At 37.9% G+C, this 23,133-nt stretch overlaps 1 protein-coding gene across 2 annotated transcripts; it reads left to right on the forward strand.

Annotated features, from left to right (window-relative positions):
* The first annotated feature begins 1,924 nt into the window (after positions 1 to 1,924).
* On the forward strand, positions 1,925 to 21,558 carry il6st (interleukin 6 cytokine family signal transduce). Of its 2 annotated transcripts, none has more exons than XM_028463082.1 (16): positions 1,925 to 2,116; positions 3,243 to 3,314; positions 4,573 to 4,875; positions 5,721 to 5,871; positions 6,996 to 7,156; positions 8,902 to 9,056; positions 9,688 to 9,850; positions 12,088 to 12,164; positions 13,616 to 13,850; positions 15,262 to 15,426; positions 17,470 to 17,571; positions 18,339 to 18,470; positions 18,544 to 18,687; positions 19,398 to 19,494; positions 19,666 to 19,747; positions 20,649 to 21,558. In XM_028463082.1, the coding sequence occupies exons 2-16, from the start codon at positions 3,248 to 3,250 to the stop codon at positions 21,114 to 21,116; spliced, it is 2,502 nt and encodes an 833-aa protein (XP_028318883.1). In that variant the 5' UTR covers positions 1,925 to 2,116; positions 3,243 to 3,247; the 3' UTR covers positions 21,117 to 21,558. The 2 variants fall into 2 exon arrangements, with proteins under 2 accessions (XP_028318883.1, XP_028318882.1); XM_028463081.1 differs by having other exon boundaries at positions 1,926 to 2,116; positions 18,339 to 18,473; positions 18,541 to 18,687.
* The last annotated feature ends 1,575 nt before the right edge of the window (positions 21,559 to 23,133 follow it).

Raw genomic sequence — 23,133 nt, forward strand, 5'->3', positions numbered from 1 at the left:
ACACACTGAGTGAGCAGCCACAACATTAGCACCACTGCTGTCTCTGTGCTGTTGTATGCTATAAGGACAGAAGTATGTGTGTGTGTATATTAGGCTCTGGGCTCCTCAGCTCTAGTAAAGGCCAATCTCAATGCTTTAAGATACAAAGACATTTTGGACAATGTCATACTACCAGCTTTGTGGCAACGATATGGGAAACACCATTTGGGGTCGCAAGACACTGGGAAGAGGTCGCCAGGGACCTTCAATGAACTAAGAATATTCTTTTGAACAAACTTGAGCCCATTTTTTAAATCATTTTTCTGCAACTACACCAAAGTTGTTATACTTTAACCTATTTTCATCACTTTTTCTTGCCATTTTTTTGCTCCCTTTAATGCATTTTTGCTACATTGCTCCTATTTCTGCCACTTCTCGATCAAATTTCAATGCCTTTTCTGCACATTTTTTCAATTTTCGAGACATTCTCGGCACTTATAAACTCTTTCTACCACTTTTCCACCTAATGTTGCATATATTGACCCATTATTGTCACTTTTCACCATATTTCAATCTTATTTTTGCCAATTTAACCACATTCATGATTTGTCATGCCCATTATTTGCCATTTTGAACTAATTGTCGCAATATTGACACTTTGAACCCTTTAACCAATTTCTGTGGTTTTTAAAATTACATTTTACCACCTTTTCCACCATTTTTGATCACTTTTAACCCAATGCATTTCTGATTAAAACCAGGATTTCCATCTTTAAGATGACTATGATAATAATAAACGTTCCTGGATAACAGTGGATATTATTCAGATGAATAAATAAATGTGGTTATCACAGATTCATAGAACAATAGACCATCATTTTACTGACTTTATGGATGGACCCCAAAAATCTCTCCTTTATTCTCCCTTATAGATGGTCCTGTCTCCACATGACTGTTCTTCAATGTTCATGTATGTGTTCAACCACCTTCAGCTACAGTGAGGGTCCCTGCTCTCTGGGACCTTTATTTTGGAGGTTTTGTGCTGAAAAGGTTTAGAACCACTGACCTAGTGCACAGAGCCATAAAGAAATGGACCTCCAGCACCTGTGGGATGAAGGAGTTTAAACGGGTTTAAAATAAACACCCAAAATGACAGAAAAATACACAAAAGTAAAATAGAATATATAAAATGACTCATCATGCACTAAACAACAACAACAACACACATGATGATTCTAAACCAAATATAATAACTTCAAAAACAAAATCACAAAAATTACACAAAGCAACGACACACACACACACAAAAAAAGAAATACAGATGACTCCAAAAATACACAAAATGACTTAAAAACATTCAATAAAACAGATATGTACACAAAAGGTATAAAAAAAACACATCAGTGGAAAATGTACAAAATGATAATAAAACACACAAAATCAGTTTCTTCCTAATAACGCTTTGATTTGTGATTTATCTAATGGTGAAATGAATGTTGATCATGTGACCCTCAGATAGGATACAATCACAGTTGTGTGACCCTTCTGTACATGCTTATAGATTTTCTCCTGACCGTTTTACGTTTTCTTTTTTCGTTTTTAAGGCTTTGTCTGGTAACTTAACTATAGTTCAGATGTTCTGTTTGTGGGTATGTGATGTACTTTGGCCAGATTGTGTTTCTAAATAAATAATATTCTACAAACCGTGTTTCTTATTATCTGGGAGGCGGGGACATACTGGAAAACATCAAGAAGGCGGGATTAAGACACCCGACAACGTTCCTATTGGTCCAGCTAGGTTGACAGACATCTATTTTGTCCTATTAAATGAGAATGTGTCTGTTGTCGCCACTGAAGCAGATCTGTGGGCATTAAACGCGGTGATGCAGTTGTAACGGAAACCTATCAGGTTCATCCATGTGTTGTCAGATTGAATAAAAATGGCTCCGCCCCGGAAAACGTCACAACCTCCGCCTAGTTTACGGGAAATGGGCGTCTCCCTATCAGACGTGTTTTCTCCTTCTCTGGGGCTGTTTTAAAAACCAAAATGCCTCGAAATTTATGGATTTTACTCTAAAGACACTTACTGTACTGAGCAGAGGATTGTGTTTGCGGTTATAACTGGATTAAAACACAGGTAAGTCACACTCTGAGCTCCCGCGGAGCTTTGAAAAATACGGTAAGGGAGGTAACGGTGTAGCGGAGAAATCTGTATCCCGTTAGATTCTGTGACTGCAGATGGCGACGGTTCAATGTTTGTTAAAAAAACAGCCCAAAAGATGACGAAGTCAGACTAACATCAGTGTAGTAACAGCAGTCGGTAACATTTAACCGGGTTTAAACGGTTATAAAGGAAGAAAACCTGATGATGATGATATTATGCACTACGAAAACGAAACTGCCTGAAAAATGCTAAATAATATGGTTCATTTTGTACAAAACTACGGATTTCATTAATTTACCATTATAATAACTATTGTGAAACAGTTTGCAATTTATTTTAAAATATAATTTATTCTAAACACCGAATAGTTGCACAGTTAAGTGGTCGTGGAGTGTTTCCGTCATTGAGCTCATAAACGTAATTAAGTTCATTTAAATTGAGTAAAAAGGTGATTTTACTGAATTGTTCTGTACAGTTTGTTCTGTTTTATTCACATTTATCAGTAGATTTTGAATAAACTGATAAAGGACAGAATGTACAAGCATCTTTTTTCTCAAAGCTGAAAAAAAGCGATGAGATCTAACATGTTTATTGTCATCAAATATTTTGTGGAAGTATGCATGTATATCAGCCTTGTGCATGTATATAATATTAATTGATGTATGTAATGTAAGAAACATTAGCTTTGTAAAATGGGGGTGGGAGATAATAAGTGCTACTTCATTCCACTGCCTTTTCAGCAGTGTATGTATTTATGTTTTTCTACAGTATTTATGTTAATACATATGTATATTAGCTATGTAGGCTACTAAAGGAAAATGTATGTACACATACTACTAAAATTTTTTCTGTTCGTATTAAATTGCTCGAAATAAACAAATACGTTAGTGTTAGTTTCTCATTTGATAAATGTTCCCATACTGTGATTTTTGTTTACTATCAGGCTGAAAGTCAAACTTCTGCATTTTCACTAAATTAATTTGGGAAGTCGAATGTTTCCTTCAGTCTGATGATGTGAGACAAGCTGATCGTGTGTTTTTGAGGGTAAATTTGTCTCTGATCATCTTTTACTTCCTGTTTTGTTTTGTTTTTTCTTCAGAAATCATGAGGTCGGAGGAGGTGCTACAGACGGTGTCCGTGCTATGCTCAGCATTTCTCCTCGCCAACTGCGGTCAGTACATTTTTATCAACAACTTTTTTTTAATCCCAAATTATTTTCTAATTTTTACAAGTTAAAAAATTTCTAATTAATGTTTTCCAAATCACACAGTTGATAATAAATTAAACAGGTTAACTGTTCAGAATAAACACTAGTATAAACATTAGTTACATTAGATTAACTGTTATTTATTGCAATGTATATTATAAACATTGTTATGGCAATTTTTATATTCATCATCATATCGTCAAATGTATGTTCATGTGTACAATTTGTCATGTTTTAATACATGATGACTCCATTACTCTTTGCGCTTTTGAACAGTTGAATCATGTTAGATTAAACAGTACAGATCGTATTGTACTCAGTGCAACACAGAGTCTCTGCTGAAGGCCAAAACTCAAACTCACATGCAGATATACACGAACGCACACACTATCAAGGATAGATAAGAGTGGCGCCCAATCTTCCTCATAATATACACGTCTTCATCATCCTCAAATGTTTCCACTGTTGGGCATCTGACTCCCCCCTTCTCCTTACCACAGGGTGGAACTTCTTATGTTATCTGTATAAAAGCTTAAGCTGTGAAACTGTTAGTTAGAGCGGGTCTCGATCATCGGACGTCCGCCCGGGCGGTCACTAATTTTGTCCATCTTTGTACTCTTTTTTTACTTAGTTTTATAATAAACCTTTTTTATAAAATCATCAATGCCTCGCCTGGACTCCATCACTCAACCAGAGCAATAAATCATGTCTCCAAATGAGGTCAACCGCAAATTTGCAGTGACAGCACGTTTTTTTGCAGAATAAACTATTCCTATTTGTATTGACATTGCAGCATCAGACACTCTTACTTACTCAACTTGTTGACAGCGATTGTGACTCAGATTGACAGACGATAATCACACCTGCACTAAGAAATGTTAAGTGCTAAATAAATATTTTGATTTGTACAAATTTATGTCTGATCAGATTCTGGACATCTCTGCATTAAGCTTCGTCTGTTTTTTTCCTCTCAGCCATTCTTCTTCTCTGTTTACTTGCACAAAGTTGGTGGTGCAAAACTGCCCCGAGCAGTCAATGTAAGGTACTGCAGCAGAAAGAAAGCAAGACGCGGCCAGGGGCTGGATTTTATCATGAATTTACTAGATTAAACAACGTGTCAATGATACAAAATCCGCGTGGACGAATTTTTGTAGTCGACATTATCGATTGTCGACTAATCATTTTAGCGCTGGGTGTAAACGTTCTCTGTGTTGCTTCTCAGAGTACATCTCACATCTCATGACGTCGCCTCAGCATGCCGTGTTGGAGATCGGTTCTAACTTCACAGCCACGTGCACGCTCATCAACACCACCGAAGCCACCGCAGACGACCTGTACTGGAAACTGGGCAACGCCATCGTGCCCCCTGAGCGCTACACCAAGATCAACTCCACCTCTGTGAACGTCACGGTCACTGTCAGCGAGCGCAGCAATGAGATTCTTTACTGTCACTGCAGGAATGTGTCGCTCTACGTGCGTCTGCACCACGACCACTTTTACCACGGGATCGTCCTCGTTAAAGGCTGTGAGTTCACACACACTAACACACAGTTAAACATACTCGCCTGAGCTCAGGTTGTGCAATGAATCTAAATTCAATTACAATTTCAATCATTACACTCAACAATTACAAAAATAACATAATCGAGAGAAAGAAAAAAAAGATATATGGGCAAAATTGTTGGTACCCTTCAGTTGAAGGAAAAAAAACGCACAATGGTCACTGAAATTACTTGAAACTGACAAAAGTAATAGTAAATAAAAATCAGACTATTTCATTATTATTATTATTTTTTTTTTAAATCACTCTGTTAAATCACAATTCAAAAGGAATGTCTGATTTTGAATTGTGAATTATATTTGTTTTGTGTTTTTGGAGTCGTAATGTATATATATTTTTTGTTTTTGTTGTCATTCTTTATCTTCTGAATCTTTTTGTTTATTTTTTGCAGTTTTGTGAACTATTATCATGTTTTTTTGTTTTGTGTGCTTTTGTTGTCTTTTTGAGTGTATTTGTAGTCGTAATGTATATTTTTGTTTTGGGTGTTTTTGTTGTTTTTTTATCTCCTGAGTCTTTTTGTGTATATTTTTACATTTTTTGGGGGTTGTTTTTTATCTTCTTGTGTTTTTTTTTCTGTCCTTTCCTGGACAGGTAATACATTTGAACTGAGTGTGTGGCCCATGTCGACTAATATATCAATAACAACTGTGATTAATCAATTTGATGAAGGCGTTCTTGGCTCAGCCTCTGTGTCACTAAAAGAACTTGAAATGTATGCATTTCATTTAATCGTCTGAAATGGATTTATTGTAACTAGAGATGCAGGATAAGACTGGGGAGCTGATGAGGACGTGTTTGTGTTGTGACAGATCGTCCAGAGAAGCCTTTGAATCTGAGCTGCACGGCTCTGCAGGAGCAAACCTTTATCTCTCCCACATTAAGCTGTGAGTGGGTAGCATTGAGACGTCAAACCACACAAGTACCCACCAATTACACGCTTTACGTCAAAATCATCCTCTCGTAAGTCTCCAAACACGCTTGTTCACGCTTTTATTATGAAGGTGCTTCGCAGCCTAAATTCAGCTAGAACTGTTAAAAGTTCATTGGTTTTATTTTGAAGGTAATTTGCTGCCTAAATTGTGCTAAAATGAATGAAAGTTCAGTGCTTTTGAAGGGAATTGGTAACCTGATTTTTCAGTCAAACTATTGTGCCTTTATTTTTGAAGAAAGCCTGAATTGTGCAAAAAAAAAAAATATGTTGAAGGACAGTGATTTTTATTTTTTGAAGGTGGTGTGAATTCTGCAGAAACATGTAAAACTATGGTGCTTTTATTTTGAAAGTAATCCATATGTAGCCTAAACCCAGTAGAAACCATTGGTTCAAGCTTTGTTTTTAGCAGGGTTGGGGTCAATTACATTTAAAAATGACAACTCAATTACAATTACTTTGACTATCATTTCTTCCAATTATAAATTTTTTTTTTTTTCCCTGAATGTCAATTACAATTACGTTTTCTACGAAAGATCAACTCCAATTAATCACAACTACTGAGCCTTTAATAAATAAGCCTATAAAACATAACCTCCTTCTTGTGTTAGCTTTCTGTTAGCCTCTCTAATGATAACGGGTCAGTTTTAATCCATGTCTTAAATCAGCTGTAAAATACACAAAAAATATTATCTATCATCCAATTAGCTTTTTATCTCTTGGTTACATTGTTAGGCTTCCTAATCAATGGAAATGCTGGTATTAATATTTTTGGTGTTGGTGTCTGGGCCTTATTTCTGTCCGTAAACTAGATTTGTTATGAAACATCTTTTGATAATTGGTAACTACTTAGGCCTAAGTGTAAATTATAAAACTGGAACATGGTTCCACAGTTGTTGTGTTTAATTACATTGTAAATGATAGATTTTCCATGCCAATTGCAATTACAAAGGCAATTATATGAACTCAATTACAATGCAATTACAGCGATAACGGCAAAATAGTCTTTTCACTTACTATTACAATTATGATGATGTCATAATTGTAATTGATTATCAATTACACTATTACAGTTATAATTGACTCCAACCCTGGTTTTCAGTGAATAGTTTTGGAAAATGATAAAATCAAGTGTCTTCGTCTTCTTCGTCCACAGCAATGAAACCTTCAACCAGACTTCAGACAAAATCAAAAACGAGGCCCAGGTTACCATGGGAACCTTCCACAATCACAGTCCTCTGGATATCTGGGTGGAGGTCAGGAACAAACTGGGAAGGATTGAGTCGGCGCATCTGCGCGGAGACAGCAACGCCTTTGGTGAGGAAGTGTACGGCAATGTGTGTGCGTGAAGCGTACAGCAATGTGTGTGCGCGAAGCGTGAGGCGATGCGTGAGCGCGAAGCGTGAGGCGATGCGTGGGCGCGAAGCGTGGGCGCGAAGCGTAAGGCGATGCGTGGGCGCGAAGCGTACGTACGGCAATGTGAGCGCGAAGCTTAGGCGATGTGTGTGTACGGCGATGTGTGAGCCTACAGTGATGTGTAAGTGCGATGTGTGAGCACATGGTGATGTGTGAATGCGTTGGTGAGCGTACGGTGATGTGTAAGCGCACGGCGATGTGTGAGCGAGTTAGTGAGCATACGGCGATGTGTGAGCGCACGGCCATGCAGTGCTCTACAATAACTTTTCCAGTGGTGGCACTGGTGCGACTAACTTTCTCAGTTGGTTGCACCAAGTCATGCATGCTGATGATTAGTTAACTTAACTGGCTGTACTTGAATGAACTTAACAGTAGCATAACCAACTTAGCATCTGCATTGCTTCACCCCATGGAATTCAATTCAGAGGGTCCAGCTCTTATAGTGGGGTCTCCTCCTTCCCCTGGTCAGGGGTCTACAACATTTACGCTCAAAGGAGCAATTTTTCCTCATCTCACCTGGATTAAAGTCCTCCTGGACCTTTTCCATAAAGACAATACAGTGAATTATATACAGTTAAAATTATATAGAATAATGTTTAATTTAATTTGATGTGATTTATATTGATCATGTAAATGGAAACCTAAAAACTGTTTAAAATAAAATAAATTGACATCAAGAAATAAAACAGTATCTTTCATCTTCAAATTCTTACACATCTCAGTTTACATGAACACAATGTTATATGAAGAAGATTTTTTTTAGTTCATGTATTTGAAAGGCTACAAAAAGTAACTTGAATTTGATAACACATGATCATGTGATCAACACATGCTAATTACTCATTTCTTGCCACACATAAAACGTACATATTAATTGGTGGTTAAATGAATCTGTTTCCACACAAATAAAATCTGTATTTTCTTCCAGAATAGTGTTTTTGTTGGTTTAGTTTCTTACCAGGGATTTAAAACTTAAGGTTAGCTACAGGTGCAGGAAAGTTGATGGTCTGTAGATGTTGCAGGAGGTGAAGTAGAAATGTGCTGAGTCATTGTACAATGTGATTTATTTTAGGTTAACAAACTGTTATATTCTGATTTTATTTGCCATGAATCATTAATAGCTTCTGTAAAAAAATAACTACTTATTTCGGGGTTTTTTTTAAGCTGTAGTGAGCCATTGCATAGGAGTCAAAGAGCCACATTAGGCCCCAGAGCTGCAGGTTGCAGAGACCACTGCTCTGAGAGAACCACAGCTGAACATCTGGCCTGGCATTATAGTCCATCAGTTCTGGCCCCTCCATGCTGGTTCTGATGAGGTCCTCCTTTTTGGTGTGGAATCGTGTATGTGTTGCGCGTGTACGCCCTCCACATGCACTCCATGACCGTCACTATGCCCGGTGAGCTCAGCGCGCTGATGAAATTTTTACTCGTACACACTGAAAAAATGGTTGCATATGCGACCATTTTACTCGCAGTCTCGAGCCCTGCGATGTGAGTGCACGGCGACATGTGAGCACATTAGTGAGCTTAAGGTGGTGTGTGAGCGCGATTTTTGAGTGTACGGTGATGTGAGCGTACGGTGATGTGAGCCTATGGTGATGTGATGTGAGCGTACGTGACTCATCCCAACACGTTGTGTGTTTCAGTGAAGACGAACCCTCCGTCTCACGTCAATGCGATCTCAGAGAAGGCGTTTCCCTACTCTCTACTCATTAACTGGGTTCGACCCATCCACCGATTGTACCTGGAGCTGGTTTATCAGATCAGATTCTCTCCCCGCAGCACCGACCTGTGGACTTACGTAAGTGTAAGGATGCTCGTGACAGGGTTTGGGTCAATTACATTTTTCCATTACAAATACGTCTTCAATTATCCATGTTTGATTAGAACTCAATTATGATTATGACCAGCATTTTTTTAATTACAATGAAAATTCCAATAATTTTTCCCCTGAAAGACAATTACCTTCTCAATTACTAATTTTCAATTACAATTAATCACAATTACTGAGCCTGAAAGAAATAAAACATTTATTTCTGCGTCACAGGAATTACAAATTGCGATCCTTTGCTCTCTTTTTTGTGTAAAACTGCCAACATGCTAAGCTAACCATGCTGCAGCTGTTGTTGTTTTCCTGTGTAGCAGGCACATGCGCTCACACATGCACACGAGCTGGTGGGCGGGTCTGTCAGTCATTTTACAGCAGAAGAGGACAGTGGCTGACTGTAAGACCTTTGCGGAGGTAGAAAAGATCGGTTTCATATGCAAAAAATAAGGGAAATCAGCACTGATCGAGCTGATCAATCAGTGCATCCTTAGTTATAATTGTAATTAATTATCTATTACAATTATAATTGACCCCAACCCTGGCTCACGCAAAGGACGAGCGTGTGCAACCAGCTCTGTAGGAAACGTGTGCGTTCTCCGTCCAGGTTCCCCGTGATGACACCAGCATAAACATCGAGAGCTTCAGGCTGCAGAACCTTCAGCCAGACACGGAGTACGTCATTCAGGTCCGATGCAAGTACTACAAGGAGAACCAGGGCCACTGGAGCAACTGGAGTGCCAACGCCACCCAGAGAACTCCAGAGAACCGTGAGTGTCTGCCAGAGGAGAAAGTAACGAATCACAAGTACTCACGTTACTGTAATTGAGTTGCTTTTATGGAAACTTGTACTTTTTTGAGTATTTTTATAAATCAGTTGTTTTTGTTAACTTGAGTACGTTTTAAAAGAAGTGAAGTAATTAGTTACATTTCTACACCCAACTGATACTGAGTAAATTATTACGTTTAGTTTTAAAATGATCAACGGCCATTGGCCATGGTTATATGATGTTTTATAATTCTGAATTAGTTATTCCAAATTTTATTATTCCAAATTACATTGTTCTGCTTTGTGTTTACATGGAAATACTAATTCTGAATTGAGGATTACATGGAAAACCGGTTTGTTCGGCTTTATGCAAAACAGTCTGGGGATTGGGAAGGATTCTGATTGGACAGGGGCGAACGTGACATTTTCACTTCTATCGGGAAAAAGCACACAGCAAACCTTTTATTTCCGGCTACAGAATAGAAGACCTCATGAGAACTCTTTTCTCCTTCATTTTGATTATAGTTCTGAATACAGCAGCTCGACAATAACATACGGTTTCACTTTGGTCCGCTGAGAAGGAGATGGAGACAAATAAAGTCCAGTAAAACTCCAGAAAACAATAACTAAGAGTGAATATTTTCTCCTTGGTAAAGACAGTAGCTCTAACAACAGGTACAATGATAAACGTGATGATATTACAGCCTGTACATACAGTACAACTCAGAATTTACTCCGACTCCGGGTTTTAGTATCACCCGTCCAATGAAGCCTGTTTCGTTTGCCGATGTCCATGCGTGTGTAATAAGTCTGTGTGAATGTCCACATGTTTTTTCTTCCGTCCATCCACTCTTTTCATTATATCCATGTCTTCTAAGTCTCTTAATAACTAAATAGTCTCGGTTTTAGTCCTGGCCGCCATCTTTGATTATGTCGCAACTGTTTTCCATTTTAAGTTTATACATGAGATGTATGTAAGGGAACCGTGGCGAGATTTATTACCAACAGTAAACGTGGGGGGTGAAAGGAACAAGTAACTTTTATTTTGCGTACTATTTAATTGAGCTCCTTTTTACTTGTACTTGAGTAAAATTTCAATCAACTAACAGTAGTTCTAGTTGAGTAGATTATATCTGTAGTAGTCTTTACACCTCTGGTGTCAGCATGCTGCTGCATCGAAATCCTGACTCAGCGTATTCCAGGATGAAGGATGAGTTTTTAGGGTTGTTAATAATAATCTGAGAGTGACAGATCAACAGCACACCATGCTGCTGTCACTAAGGGTGGGAACAAATACCCAACCAAATTTTCAAAGTAAAAAATTACATTGATTTTGTTGTGACAAAAATAAAAATCCACATTTATCACCACAATTGATAAATATGTAATATATGTATATGCCATTTCTGCATGTGCTCATAGTTTAATACTACATGTAGTGTTGTTCACTTTCATGTGCATTGCAAATAAACAATGAATCTGTTAATAATCAAATAACAGTTTTCTTCACTCAGATGTGTCGTTATTGATGTATTAGCTACATTTGAACTTTGTTAGTAAGTGAGGGACGTTGTCCACGTTGATGATGATTTTCATTTGATGATGGAGTCGTTCAGAGGTGAGTGTAGAAACTCATCTTAAACATTTTATGTTTAAGATGAGTTTACTGAAATCGTACCAAACATGATCAATAGAGTCATTGACGTTACATTTCATATTCATCAGATGAGGATTACACTGACATCACACAAGATTACGTCACAACGTTTATAGGGTTAATGCAGGGTTTTTCAACCTTGGGGTTGTGACCCCATGTGGGGTCGCCTGAAATTTTAATTGGGTCACTTGAAATATCTAATAATTCATGAAAATAATTAATGAATTGATTTAAAAATGTATTTTTTTTATTATAAAACACAATCCTATACAACTGTAGTCTATACTTTCACTTTCTCAAATATAAATGTGGTTTAAAAAAAGATGCATTATGAAGAAATAGAAAAAATGTGAGCTTGTCCATCTTCTCACTTTGGAAACTAATCCTAGCAACTCTGTGTCTGTATAACAAACATGAAAATAATAAACATTTGTCATATCAAAATAGGGTCACGATTCGAAAAAAGGATGGAAACCACTCTGTTAATGTATGATATTGTCTCTAAATATGCATGTGAGATATTTCTGTCACACTCATTTTAAAGCTGTGGGTCTAAAACTCATGTCCTCGGCTTCCTTTAGGACCGGCGAGTAAACCGGACGTGTGGGTGAACGTTACTGAAAGTGCAAAAGGACGAGATTTGCAGTTTGCCTGTAAGGTAAATAAAACGTGTATCACAATGTAGTAATGGAATGTAATTAATATTAATGATGGATTATCATCTATGGTATAGATTTTATACAAACATTAACAGCTTATACAGTATTTAATAATAAAGGTAAGATCAAATGTATCATTTTACTTCACATCATTCATCATACTGTATCTGTAAGATATTTAATACATTCATTATTATATAAAAATGTGTGTGATGTGTGAATAATAATAATATCTAGAAAAATGTGCATTGCCACGTCAATGCAAGTGGGAATGCAAAAAATAGTTGCCAAGTGCTTCGGCTGAATGAACACAATAGTCAAAGAGAATGAACAGCATTACTTTCACTCATTGAGCTATCACTAAAGATTGAACAGACATTTATTTGCATTTAAAGTTACAGACATTGTGCAGGGTAAGATTAGAACAAGGTTCCTCTTGATGATTGCTCAAAGGAACGTAGAAGCAGGCTCTGATCTCACTGAGGTAAAGCTGCCCTTAGAAGTTCTGAGAGTAAAAGTCCCACTTGTTAAAGCAACGTAAGGGGTGAATGCTAAGCATTCCCACTAAAGGTATCATTTTAAGAAAGAGGAAGATTGTAGCAACATTTCAAGCTATAAATAAATGCTGTATTTGCAGGATTAAAGCTTTAACAGCTGTTTTAGTCAAAGTTCATCAGCAGCAGCTGTCTCACTCTAGCAGACATAATCAAGCACTAAGGATTACATTTGAATAAAACCTTAAATTACATTAAAATGGTGTAAATCGGTTAAGATTTGCATGCAGCATGACAAACAGGGTCACTTTAGAAATTAATATAAATGTATTTTGTCATAGATCAACCAGTACAAAGTAGATCAGAAAGTGGACAACATTTTGGTGCTAAAATTGTGTCTCTGAGTTTAAATTTGACAGTGATATAGCAGTTTACAGTTTACAAATCCTAAAATCTAATTTTACATATAAAGTGTTAGTATTTTACAAGTTAGATAGCAGCATTATCACTCTGCACTGGAGCATTTTGATATTTGACTGGTGTAGATCAGTTAAGAATTGGCAGAGGAATAGCAGGTCAAAATATTGTCAGAATAAGAGACAATTTGGAACTTACAGTAAAAGTTAAGGTGTGTGTGTGTGTGTGGGTGTGGAGTTGGTGTGTGTGTGGAGTTGGTGCGCGTGCGTGCGTGTGTGGAGTCGGTGCGTGCGTGTGTGTGTGTGTGTGTGTGTGTGTGTGTGTAGCTGGTGTTGAAGTTGCTAGGTCACCAGCTAACACGGTCACCAGCTGTTGACATAGGACAGCAGTAAATTATGGCAGCTCCTCATAAACTGGCTAGTCGTCACTTCCTCGTCTCATTTTGTTCACTTTAAATGAGGGTTTATTGATCATTTAATGATGGTGTATTACCTAATGATTTGTGTGTAGGCTGAGTTACTAACATGTCGTCCTATCAGGATCCCGTGCTTGCTAACGGGAGGATCAGATGGATAAACATGCGTGTTGGGAGCAGAGGCAGCAATGGGAGCATGCAGTGGGAGAGCTTTTCTTTTAATCGCTCTGAGGAGGAGATCACTGTCCTCCACAAGGTCTTCTTACCTCTCCACAAGTCCCTCATAGTCTACTTCACGGCTGTCAACTCTGTGGGAGAGTCCCCCGAGGCCTCGTTAGTGGTTTCTGCTCGGGCGCACGGTGAGGGCTGCCTCTGACACACACACACACACACACACACACACACACAATGCTCCACAACTCAGTAGCTGTAGCTTTGTGTGGCCCCTAAAGCATATGTCAAAATCAAGTCCCTCCCCCTTTGTCTGACTACAACATTTTGCTTGAAAAACAATTTAAAAACAACAATAGAGCATAAAGATGGAATGAACACGTGATTTTGTAAATAAGTGAAAGAAACAGTATTTAGCGCAGTGGTTCCAAACCTTTTTTGGATTGTGACCCGAACAACATTTTTTTCTAGAATTAGTTTTTGATCAGGTTTGAGCTCAGATATTAAACTGCATTTATATTTCACAAAGTTAATGTATAGAAATATAGTTTAAGTATAAGATTGAGTTGTTTTAAAAAAAGAACAATAATTTCAAAAATCTATTTAAATTTTTCAGAAAAATCAGGCGACCCCATTTAACCTCCAGGCGACCCCGCATGGGGTCCTGACCCCACGGTTGACAAACACTGATTTAGTGGCTCCTGACTAGATTGATTACTATAGTTTTTTTTTTTTTATCATTTCCGGTCATTTCACGCCTGGGGCGGGACCAAGAATGACACTTTATTTGTTAATTTTCTACTCTCTCTCTCTCTCTCCTCCTGTAGTGCCATTACGTACCCCTAGGGGTACAAATACCCCTAATTGAGAAACACTGCTTTAGACCATCCAATTCAGCCTGCAGGAAGAAAGTAAAAAAAGAAAATTAACAATATTTGGAGGATTGCAATTTCTCCTTGCTTTTATCACATGACTGTCATTTTAAGTCTCAAATTGTTCGAAGAACTCAATTTTCCTCAAACAATTTTACACAATTACCCCAAAATTAAATAGAAATTGGTCACAAAATCAATTAAATTTCAAAGTGAAAATTCTACAGAGACTGACATCTGTCACTTATTGCCTGGACATTGTCAGTTTCTTACATATTTTATGTATCATTTATACGTCAAATTACAAACTTGGGAATATTAATGTTGAAATTGCTCATTTTTTCGCCTAAAATCAGCTCCTCGCTTAAGATCAAACTACTTTGTATTTGGCCCCTGAACTAAAATAGGTTTGACACCCCTGGGCTCAAGTATATGCACAAAATGATTTAAAAAACACACACAATTATACATAAATTATCAACAAAACCCAGAAAATGAAACTAAAAATGACAGAAAAAAACAACATAATAACACAATTACACAAACTGACAACATAAACACACAGGCTCTTTTTTGTTTCCTGTGTTAATGCTCTGTTATGCTAATGCTGATGTGATTTTTGATCATGTGACCCAAAAATCAGATACAGTCACATGTATGTGGTCTCGCTGTGTTGAAAATTAGTTTTTTCATGAAATAATAAAGTGTGTGTGTCTGTGTGTGTCAGAGTCGGTGCAGGAGCTGCAGGTTCACCCAGTGGAAGGGAAACTGTCTGTGGAGTGGAAACCTCCCAACAGCACCAACGTGTCTGAGTACGTGCTGGAATGGAGCAGTGCCACTGGGATGGACTGGCAGAGAGTGAGCAGGACCACCAGGAGCGCCGTCATCAAAGGTACCAACAACACTAACAACATGTACAGTCATGTTCAAAAATGATTGGCGCTCCTGCACTTCTATCAGATAATGCACCACTTCTCCCAGAAAATTGTTGAAATTACCAATGTATTGGTATTCACGTTTATTTATTTTGTTTGAATTGGAACAACACAAAAAAGCAGAGGAAAAAATTTCATTTTACACAGAAGTCCATAAATGCACTGGACAAATTGATTGGCACCTCAACTTAATATTTGGTAGCACACCCTTTGGAAGAAATAACAGAAATCAATGGCTTTCTGTAAACATCAATGAGTTTCTTACACATCTCTACTGGAATTTTGGACCACTTTTCTTTTGCCAACTGCTCCAGGTTCCTTAGATCTGAAGGGTGCTTTCTCCCAACTGCTGTTTTGAGATTTCACCACGTGTTCTATGGGATTTAGATCTGGACTCGTTGCTGGACCCATGACCTCTGACAGACACCCAGCTTTCTGACACTGGGCCCTACATTGTGCCCCAAGTCTTTGGTAGTCTTCAGATTTCATGATGCCATGCACACAGTCAAGGCATCTGGTGCCAGAAGCAGCAAAACATCAGTGAACCTCCACCATGTCTGACCGCAGAGACCGTGTTCTTTTCTCTGTTTGCTGTAAACAGTAAAATGATGTGCTTATAAGTTGTTCAAAGCATATTATTGCATTGGTAACTGACATGATCTCCGTCTCTTGTCGGTCATCGTGAGTTTCCGTAAACGCTCGGGTGTGTGTGTCCCTTTAAATGTTGTCGCCGCAAGGAATTGTGGGTCAACATTATCTCGTCTTCTTTGGTAAAGGATGCCTCTGTGTTTCCTAGGCTAAAGGAGGTTATAAAGGAAGCAGTGAGCCTCCTTTCCTTAGTTCAAAGAGAACTTGAACATCCTTTATCATGGCCTCCACTTAAACACTTCCGGGGGTGAAGGGAAAGTGGATAGGAAAGGAGATAGGAGGGACTATTCGGATGCAGCCTCTTAGTCCAGAAAACACTGGACTGGTAGAAAAAGGAATTGTCAAATACCCAGATTAAAAATAAATAAAAATATGATGCATCCCATTTATTTTTTTACTCAAGAGCTTAAAAATAAAATCACCTACAAGTTAAAAAAAAATGATTTTGGGGTAAAAGTTAAAGTATTGAAGTTGCTCACTTACTTGAGTGAAAGGAAAAAAAAATGTAAATGTTACTAAATGTACTTAAGTAAGTAAAAAGTAAAACAAATATCCCTTAAATAATAAAACAGGGTTTTTAAACCAGCAAATTTCATATTTTTCCCCTTTTTAGGAACTTAATTTATCTCTCATTATTGATAGAATGTGTAAATAAAAGGATTTAAGAAAAAAAAATGCAAATGCTCAATTAAACCCAAAGCAGCTTTGAGTTTAACATTTTTAAAAAACTTGAAAATGGTAACCATAAAACTAAGGGACCTGCCTAACAGAAAAAAGCTCAAACTACCAAATATTTGCGTATTTTTATGTCATCTTCAAAGGTCTTAAAAGTAACAAGCTCATTTTTTAAATGTAAGGAGTAGAAAGTATAGATATTTGTTTAAAAAGTAAAGAGTAAAAGTAAAAAGTTGTCAAAACGACGGTACGTAAAGGGGCGGTATTATGCTATTTTCACCCATCTCCATTTGTTCTAAGAAGGTTTATTTTCCCAAACTCGCCTGTTTTTCAGAATTTTAGCTTCTGAAAAGTGGGTTTCAGAGCGCTTCTAAAAACAGGCTGTTTTGGGGCCTACTTATGCAGTCATGAGTGGGCGTGTCTATAGACGCTGACTCCACACAACAGTTGATCACCAAACCAATTGTGTTTTGCTTTTGCTATTCACACACTCTTGTTATTGTTTTCAGCCAAAAAACTGCGCATTACAGTAAAACACATGGATATTTAAGTGGCTATTGTGATTGTGAGTCAGACAAACACTGCTTCAGGGTGTGTGCGCACTTCTGGTTCACATCACCCAGCCCTAGTGGTCAGATGGTTAAACGTCTCCTCTTATGCTGTCTGTGTTGCTTCAGGGAACCTGCAGCCGTTTGTTTGCTACAAGGTGTCAATTTATCCTCTTTACTCTGGAAGGATCGGACAAGCAGCCAGCACTGATGCTTATGTGGAGCAAGGAGGTGAACACACACACACACACACTAGGGTTGGGGCAATTATAACTGTAATTGCATAAGTGCTAATTAATTACAATTATGACATAATTATAATTGAAATTGTAATTGAAAAAATATGTTACTGTTGTATTCATAATTGAACTGTAATTGAGTTCAGATAATTGACTTGATAATTGTAATAAAAACTGTCATTTACAATGTAATTAAATGCAGAACTGGAGAATTGTGTTATAGTTCTATGGCTTACTCATAGGCCTACGTAATTAACAATTATTAAAATATGTTTCATATCAAGTTTACATGTTAGTTCTCTTCAGGATCATTTTACCATTTAAACATTTTTTCTTTCATCTAGGGGTTTAATGACAGAAAAAAGGCTCAGACGCCCACACCAAAAATATTAATATCAATATTTCCATTGATTAGGAAGCCTAACAAGGAATACAAGAGATGAGAAACAAATTAGATGGTAGATAAAAAAAATGGTAGTGTATTTTTCAGCTGAAATAAGACATGGGTCAAACTGACTTGTTATCATAAGAGATGCTAACAGAAAGCTAACACGCTACGTTATGGGCTTATTTATTAAAGGCTCGGTAATTGTGATTAATTGAATTTGAACTTTAGTCATAGAGAACATAATTCTAATTGATGTCAGGGGGAAAATAATAATTGTAATTCAAATTGTTAATGGAAAAAAGGAAATTGTAGATGTAATTGTAATTGACCCCAACTCTGACACACACACACAACCGGTCTTTTTGCTGCAGCTCCGTTGGAGGCCCCTGACGTCTCCCTGCTGGGTTACCCCGGGCGTAACGAGGCGACGCTGGTCTGGGATCAGGTCCCCATCAGCTCCCGCAGAGGCTTCATCACACACTACAGGCTGTTCTACGGTCCTCCGAGTACGCACACACGCTTTTTACCACCAACGTCACAGCCCTTTGTGAGGCTGACCTACTGTTTCCATAGTTACAGAGGTGATGCTCCCCGCCAACAGCACCTCGTACACCCTGAAGTCTCTGATGCCAAACACCAAGTACGAAGTGTGGATCCAAGCCTCCACCATCGCCGGCTCCAAGAACAGCTCCAAGATCTTCTTCAGCACGCAGAAATATGGTGAGCTGCACGTCACATGATCCCGTCACGTGACCATCACCTCCTGATAATCTTTGATCTGTATACGCAGATATTTAATGAGGTTTATTTAATTTGATTTAATTATTTCTAATCATTTAATTCCAAATCCGGCCATTTGGAGCATCCAATTTGGCCTATAGGAGAAAGTATGAATCTTTGTGTCAATGAAACTCAACATTATTTGCAGGTGCTCACAGTTTTCCCGTTGCTCATATCTCATGATTGCAGTTATTTTTAACAATAAACTGTTGGAAAAAAACACACAATTTTTACAAAATCCCTACATTTTCCTCAAATCCTGACATATTTCCCTTAATTAAACAAAATCTAGGAAATTTAAAGGGAACATTCTGTTGGGGCTGATATCTGTCCCTTATTGATTGAATATTTTCAGTTTCTTATACATTTTTGTATTTTATGTCTATGTAGAAGTGCAAACTAGGGAACAATAATGTTGAAATGACTCATTTTTCCAGTATAAAATCTGTGGCTCACTTAAGATCAAACTGCTCCGTATGTGGCCCACGAACTGAGTTTGACACCCCTGCTGTAATTGGTTAGCTTTATCATTAGTGTTTTTTGTTTGTTTATTCCTTTTATTTTAATTTATTCAAACCCTCTTGATTTATGATTGAATGAAACCATTTATGTATTACTCAGTTTACTTTATTATTATTATGTGTGTGTAGCTCCTGGACAGATAGAGAGCATCGCTGTGGGCATCAGTGTCTGCTTCCTGTTTGGCATCCTCTTCCTCATGTTAATCTGCTTCTGTAAGAAGGACAAGTAAGTGCCTGTTTCTTCTTCTTCTTCTTCTTCTTCTTCTTCTTCTTCTTCTTCTTCCTTTTCCTCTTTTTCCTCTTCTTCTTTTTCCTCTTCCTCTTTCTCTTCTTCTTACTCTCAGTGTTTGTGTGTAATTGTGTGTTTGTGTGTAATTGTGTGTTTATCCTCCATCAGACTGAAGCAGAAGTTCTGGCCTCAGATTCCTGATCCTGGAGAGAGCACCATCAGAAGCTGGTCTCCAGATTATAATCTGAAGGTGAGTCACACCATCAATCATTTCAAACTCTTCCTCATAACCAATCACAACTCACCGTTTTCACCCCAAAATTTATTTTTATATCATTTTTTATAGTGTTAACTGTTCACATAAAACATGACATGCATCAAAACAAAGAACAGATGTGTTCCTGTCCTCCACGTCTTAAATGACTTTTTACTGACGCTCTGTGCAGCGGCCGTTTCATATTCCTTCTACTCGCCGTTATGTTATGCATAGTTCGAGATTGTTCCCAAGGGGAGCAAAAGAAAAAATAGAATTCAATATATAGACCGTCTCGAATGTGTGTAACATGTACAATAATGCTAAAATGATTTTTAACATAATTGATCATGTTGACTACAAAAATTTGCATTGACACATTGTTTAATGTTGTAAATTAATAATAAAATCAGGCCAGTGGCTTCATATTTGCTGCAGTACCATAACATGACCTGCTGGGTGCAGTGTCGCTTCACCATTTACATTGAGAAGAAGAATTGCTCAACAGAAGAAGAACCAACCTAAAGTCTCAAAAGTTTGGGACCATTTCACTGAAAACTTATTCTACACACCTGAGGTAGAACTAACACCTGTGACATGAAACTAACAGTAATATGTTAGAATCAAAGCAGCGGAAAACTATTTAATAAAAAAAATCTCAATAACGTAGCGCCAAATTTTTTTAAAACAACAACAAATGAATTCATTAATGTTTTGTACAGTCACTGTGTTTTAAAGCGGTTATAATATTTGTATATTATGTACATTATATTAAGAATTGTATTTTTTTTGCAAACTCAGCGTATGCCGTCATGCTCACTGTGCTTGTATTTGTGGAGTTAAAGTGTGTCGTGAACCGTCCCCATGACCCCACTGAGCTAACGTGTCTGTGTGGTAGGCGGAGCTTCCTAAGGAGAGCTGTCTGTCTGGGATCAGCGTTCTGGAAGTGGACACGTCCCGCTGCGTGTCGGAGGAGGACAAGTCCAGCCCGTCCATGAAGAAGGACAAGTTCCTGTCTGAGGAGCACAGCAGCGGCATCGGGGGCTCGTCCTGCATGTCGTCGCCTCGCCACAGCGTGTCGGACAGCGACGAGAGCGCCGACATGGCCGACAGCACGGCCGGCACCGTGCAGTACTCCTCTGTGGTGGCATCTGCCGGCTACAAGGGTCAGACCCCCCACCCTCAGCCCCAGGCCCCCGCATCCTTCTCCAGGTCAGAGTCCACGCAGCCACTGCTGGACTCAGAGGAGAACCAGGACTCAGACCGAGCGCCGCGGAGCGTCCTGCAAAGCAGCGAGGAAGAGGAGGAGGAAGAGGAGCAAACAGGAAGTTACATGCCTCAGCGAGGAGGATATAGACCTCAGTGAGGACGTCAGTACGCATGTGCTTTAGTGTCTTTATTCGTGTTTCCATAGAGCAGATTTAGGACTTCATATGTTCATCACTTTGATCTTCTGAGGAGGAGGAGTAGGAGGAGCTCAAATATGGGATGAGTTTGGAACCGAAGGTTTAGGACGGATTTCGTCTTTGTTTAAAGGACATATATAATATTTTAAGGTTTCATTTATTCATACGACTTTTTTCAGGAAGTTTACTTTGATCTTCTGAACAGTTTCGACTGTCAACTGTCAGTCTTCCTCACAGGCATCTATTGATTGGCTTTGATGTAGTTCTTTCATGAGGAAGGCATTAAAGCATTTACTGGTGGCTTTCATATGTCCTTATGAGTTCTTTGGACGCCTCTGAGGAAGACTGACAGTTGACAATCGAAATACGAGATCAAAGGCAAATTCAAAGTAAATTTCTTGAAAAAAAAGGCGTCTGAATAAATAAAACATTTTCATTTAACAAAAGAGTTGTTTAAAGGACAGTTTGAAATGATTTCCAACTGCCGTTGACATGTTGTCCTCAGAGAGGATGAAAAGTGGATGAATTTAGGGAAGGGATTTCAACCAAGGACCACTTTATGATGGTCCAATCAGCTGTGAGACTGTATCACTCATTCAGTGTGTGTAGGCTTCACTCATTTAGATGTTTGACTGACATCAGATTTTTACTGGATGCGTAACTGTAGGTTCATCCATCGCCTCCGTCTGTGATGCGTATTTGTTGCAGCGACGACTCCCGAGATCTCGCTAATTCATGTGTAATTTTTGAATTACATATACGTCTTCAATTACCAATGTTCAATTACAATTCAGTTATGATTACTTTGACTAGAATTTCTTCCATTTACAATTAAAATTCCAATTATTATTTTACCCTGAAAGTTAATTACAATTACTGAAGTTCAATTACAATTAACCACAATTACTGAGCCTTTAATAAATGATCCCATAAAACGTAGCCTTCCTCTTGTGTTAGCTTTCTGTTAGCATCTCTTATGATAACAGTTCAGTTTGACCCATGTCCTAAATCAGATGTAAAATACACTAAAAATATTATCTATTGGTTACACTGTAATGCTTCCTAATCAATGAAAGTATTGGGATTAACATTTCTGGTGGGGGCATCTGAGCATTTTTTTGTGTCAGTATACCCCTAGATGTGTTTGTTTTATTTTTTTAAACTTGATATGAAACATTTTTAATTAATTATTAACTACATATGTATAAGCCATGTTAAGCACAACATATGGTTCCCCAGATTTGTGCTTAATTACATTGAAAATGTCAATCTTCATGACAATTAAAAAGTATTTATCTGAACTAAATTACAATTACAACAGCAGCATATTTTTCCAATTACGATTACAGTTATAATTCTGTCATAACTGTAATAAATACACAATTACAATTCTATATGACCCCAACAGTAGCTGTAGTGAATACAAAGCAGCAGTTACTCATCCGGTGTTAATTTGGGGTTATTCCTTCCTGTAAAGTACTAATCATGCCGTTAATGTAATACTAACACTGACCAGCCGTAATATTCACACTGACCTCATTATTTGATGCGTTCGGATCCCGGACGAGCCCCCCAATCTGTTACTGTGCTTTTAGATGAAAGGAGTGAATTGGGTTAAGTTTACTGTCGAAACTTATAAGAGTTCACTAAAAAACAGAAACACTAAAGCAGTATATAAGTTATTTACGGTTCATTATGTGATTATTGAACCACTTTAGGTTTTGTGACGCTCTGAGTGAGAAAGAATGTAAGCTAGGTGGAACTAAGTTCAAATATTTGCTGACGGTCACGGTGCCTTAAATTATTGGAGCTGACGAACGTTTGTAAAAGTCTGTGTTTCCATCACACTGTAATAAAAGCTTTACACCATGTGACTAAGTGTTTCATACGTTAATCTTTGTTGTAAATGTCATACTAACGCACTACTCATACTAAGTCAGATGTTTAAATGAGTATGTAGTGCGTTCACATTAGATA

This window comes from Gouania willdenowi, chromosome 12 (genome assembly GCF_900634775.1).
Source record: "Gouania willdenowi chromosome 12, fGouWil2.1, whole genome shotgun sequence".
NCBI classification, from domain to species: Eukaryota; Metazoa; Chordata; class Actinopteri; order Blenniiformes; family Gobiesocidae; genus Gouania; species Gouania willdenowi.

Bases quoted from the DNA above. Each gene is read 5' to 3' on its own strand.
- il6st (XM_028463081.1), top strand. From the start codon at position 3,248: ATGAGGTCGGAGGAGGTGCTACAGACGGTGTCCGTGCTATGCTCAGCA. The intron at 15,427-17,469 runs GTACCAACAACA...GTGTTGCTTCAG, and splicing joins CAGGAGCGCCGTCATCAAAG to GGAACCTGCAGCCGTTTGTT. The intron at 19,495-19,665 runs GTAAGTGCCTGT...ATCCTCCATCAG, and splicing joins TGCTTCTGTAAGAAGGACAA to ACTGAAGCAGAAGTTCTGGC.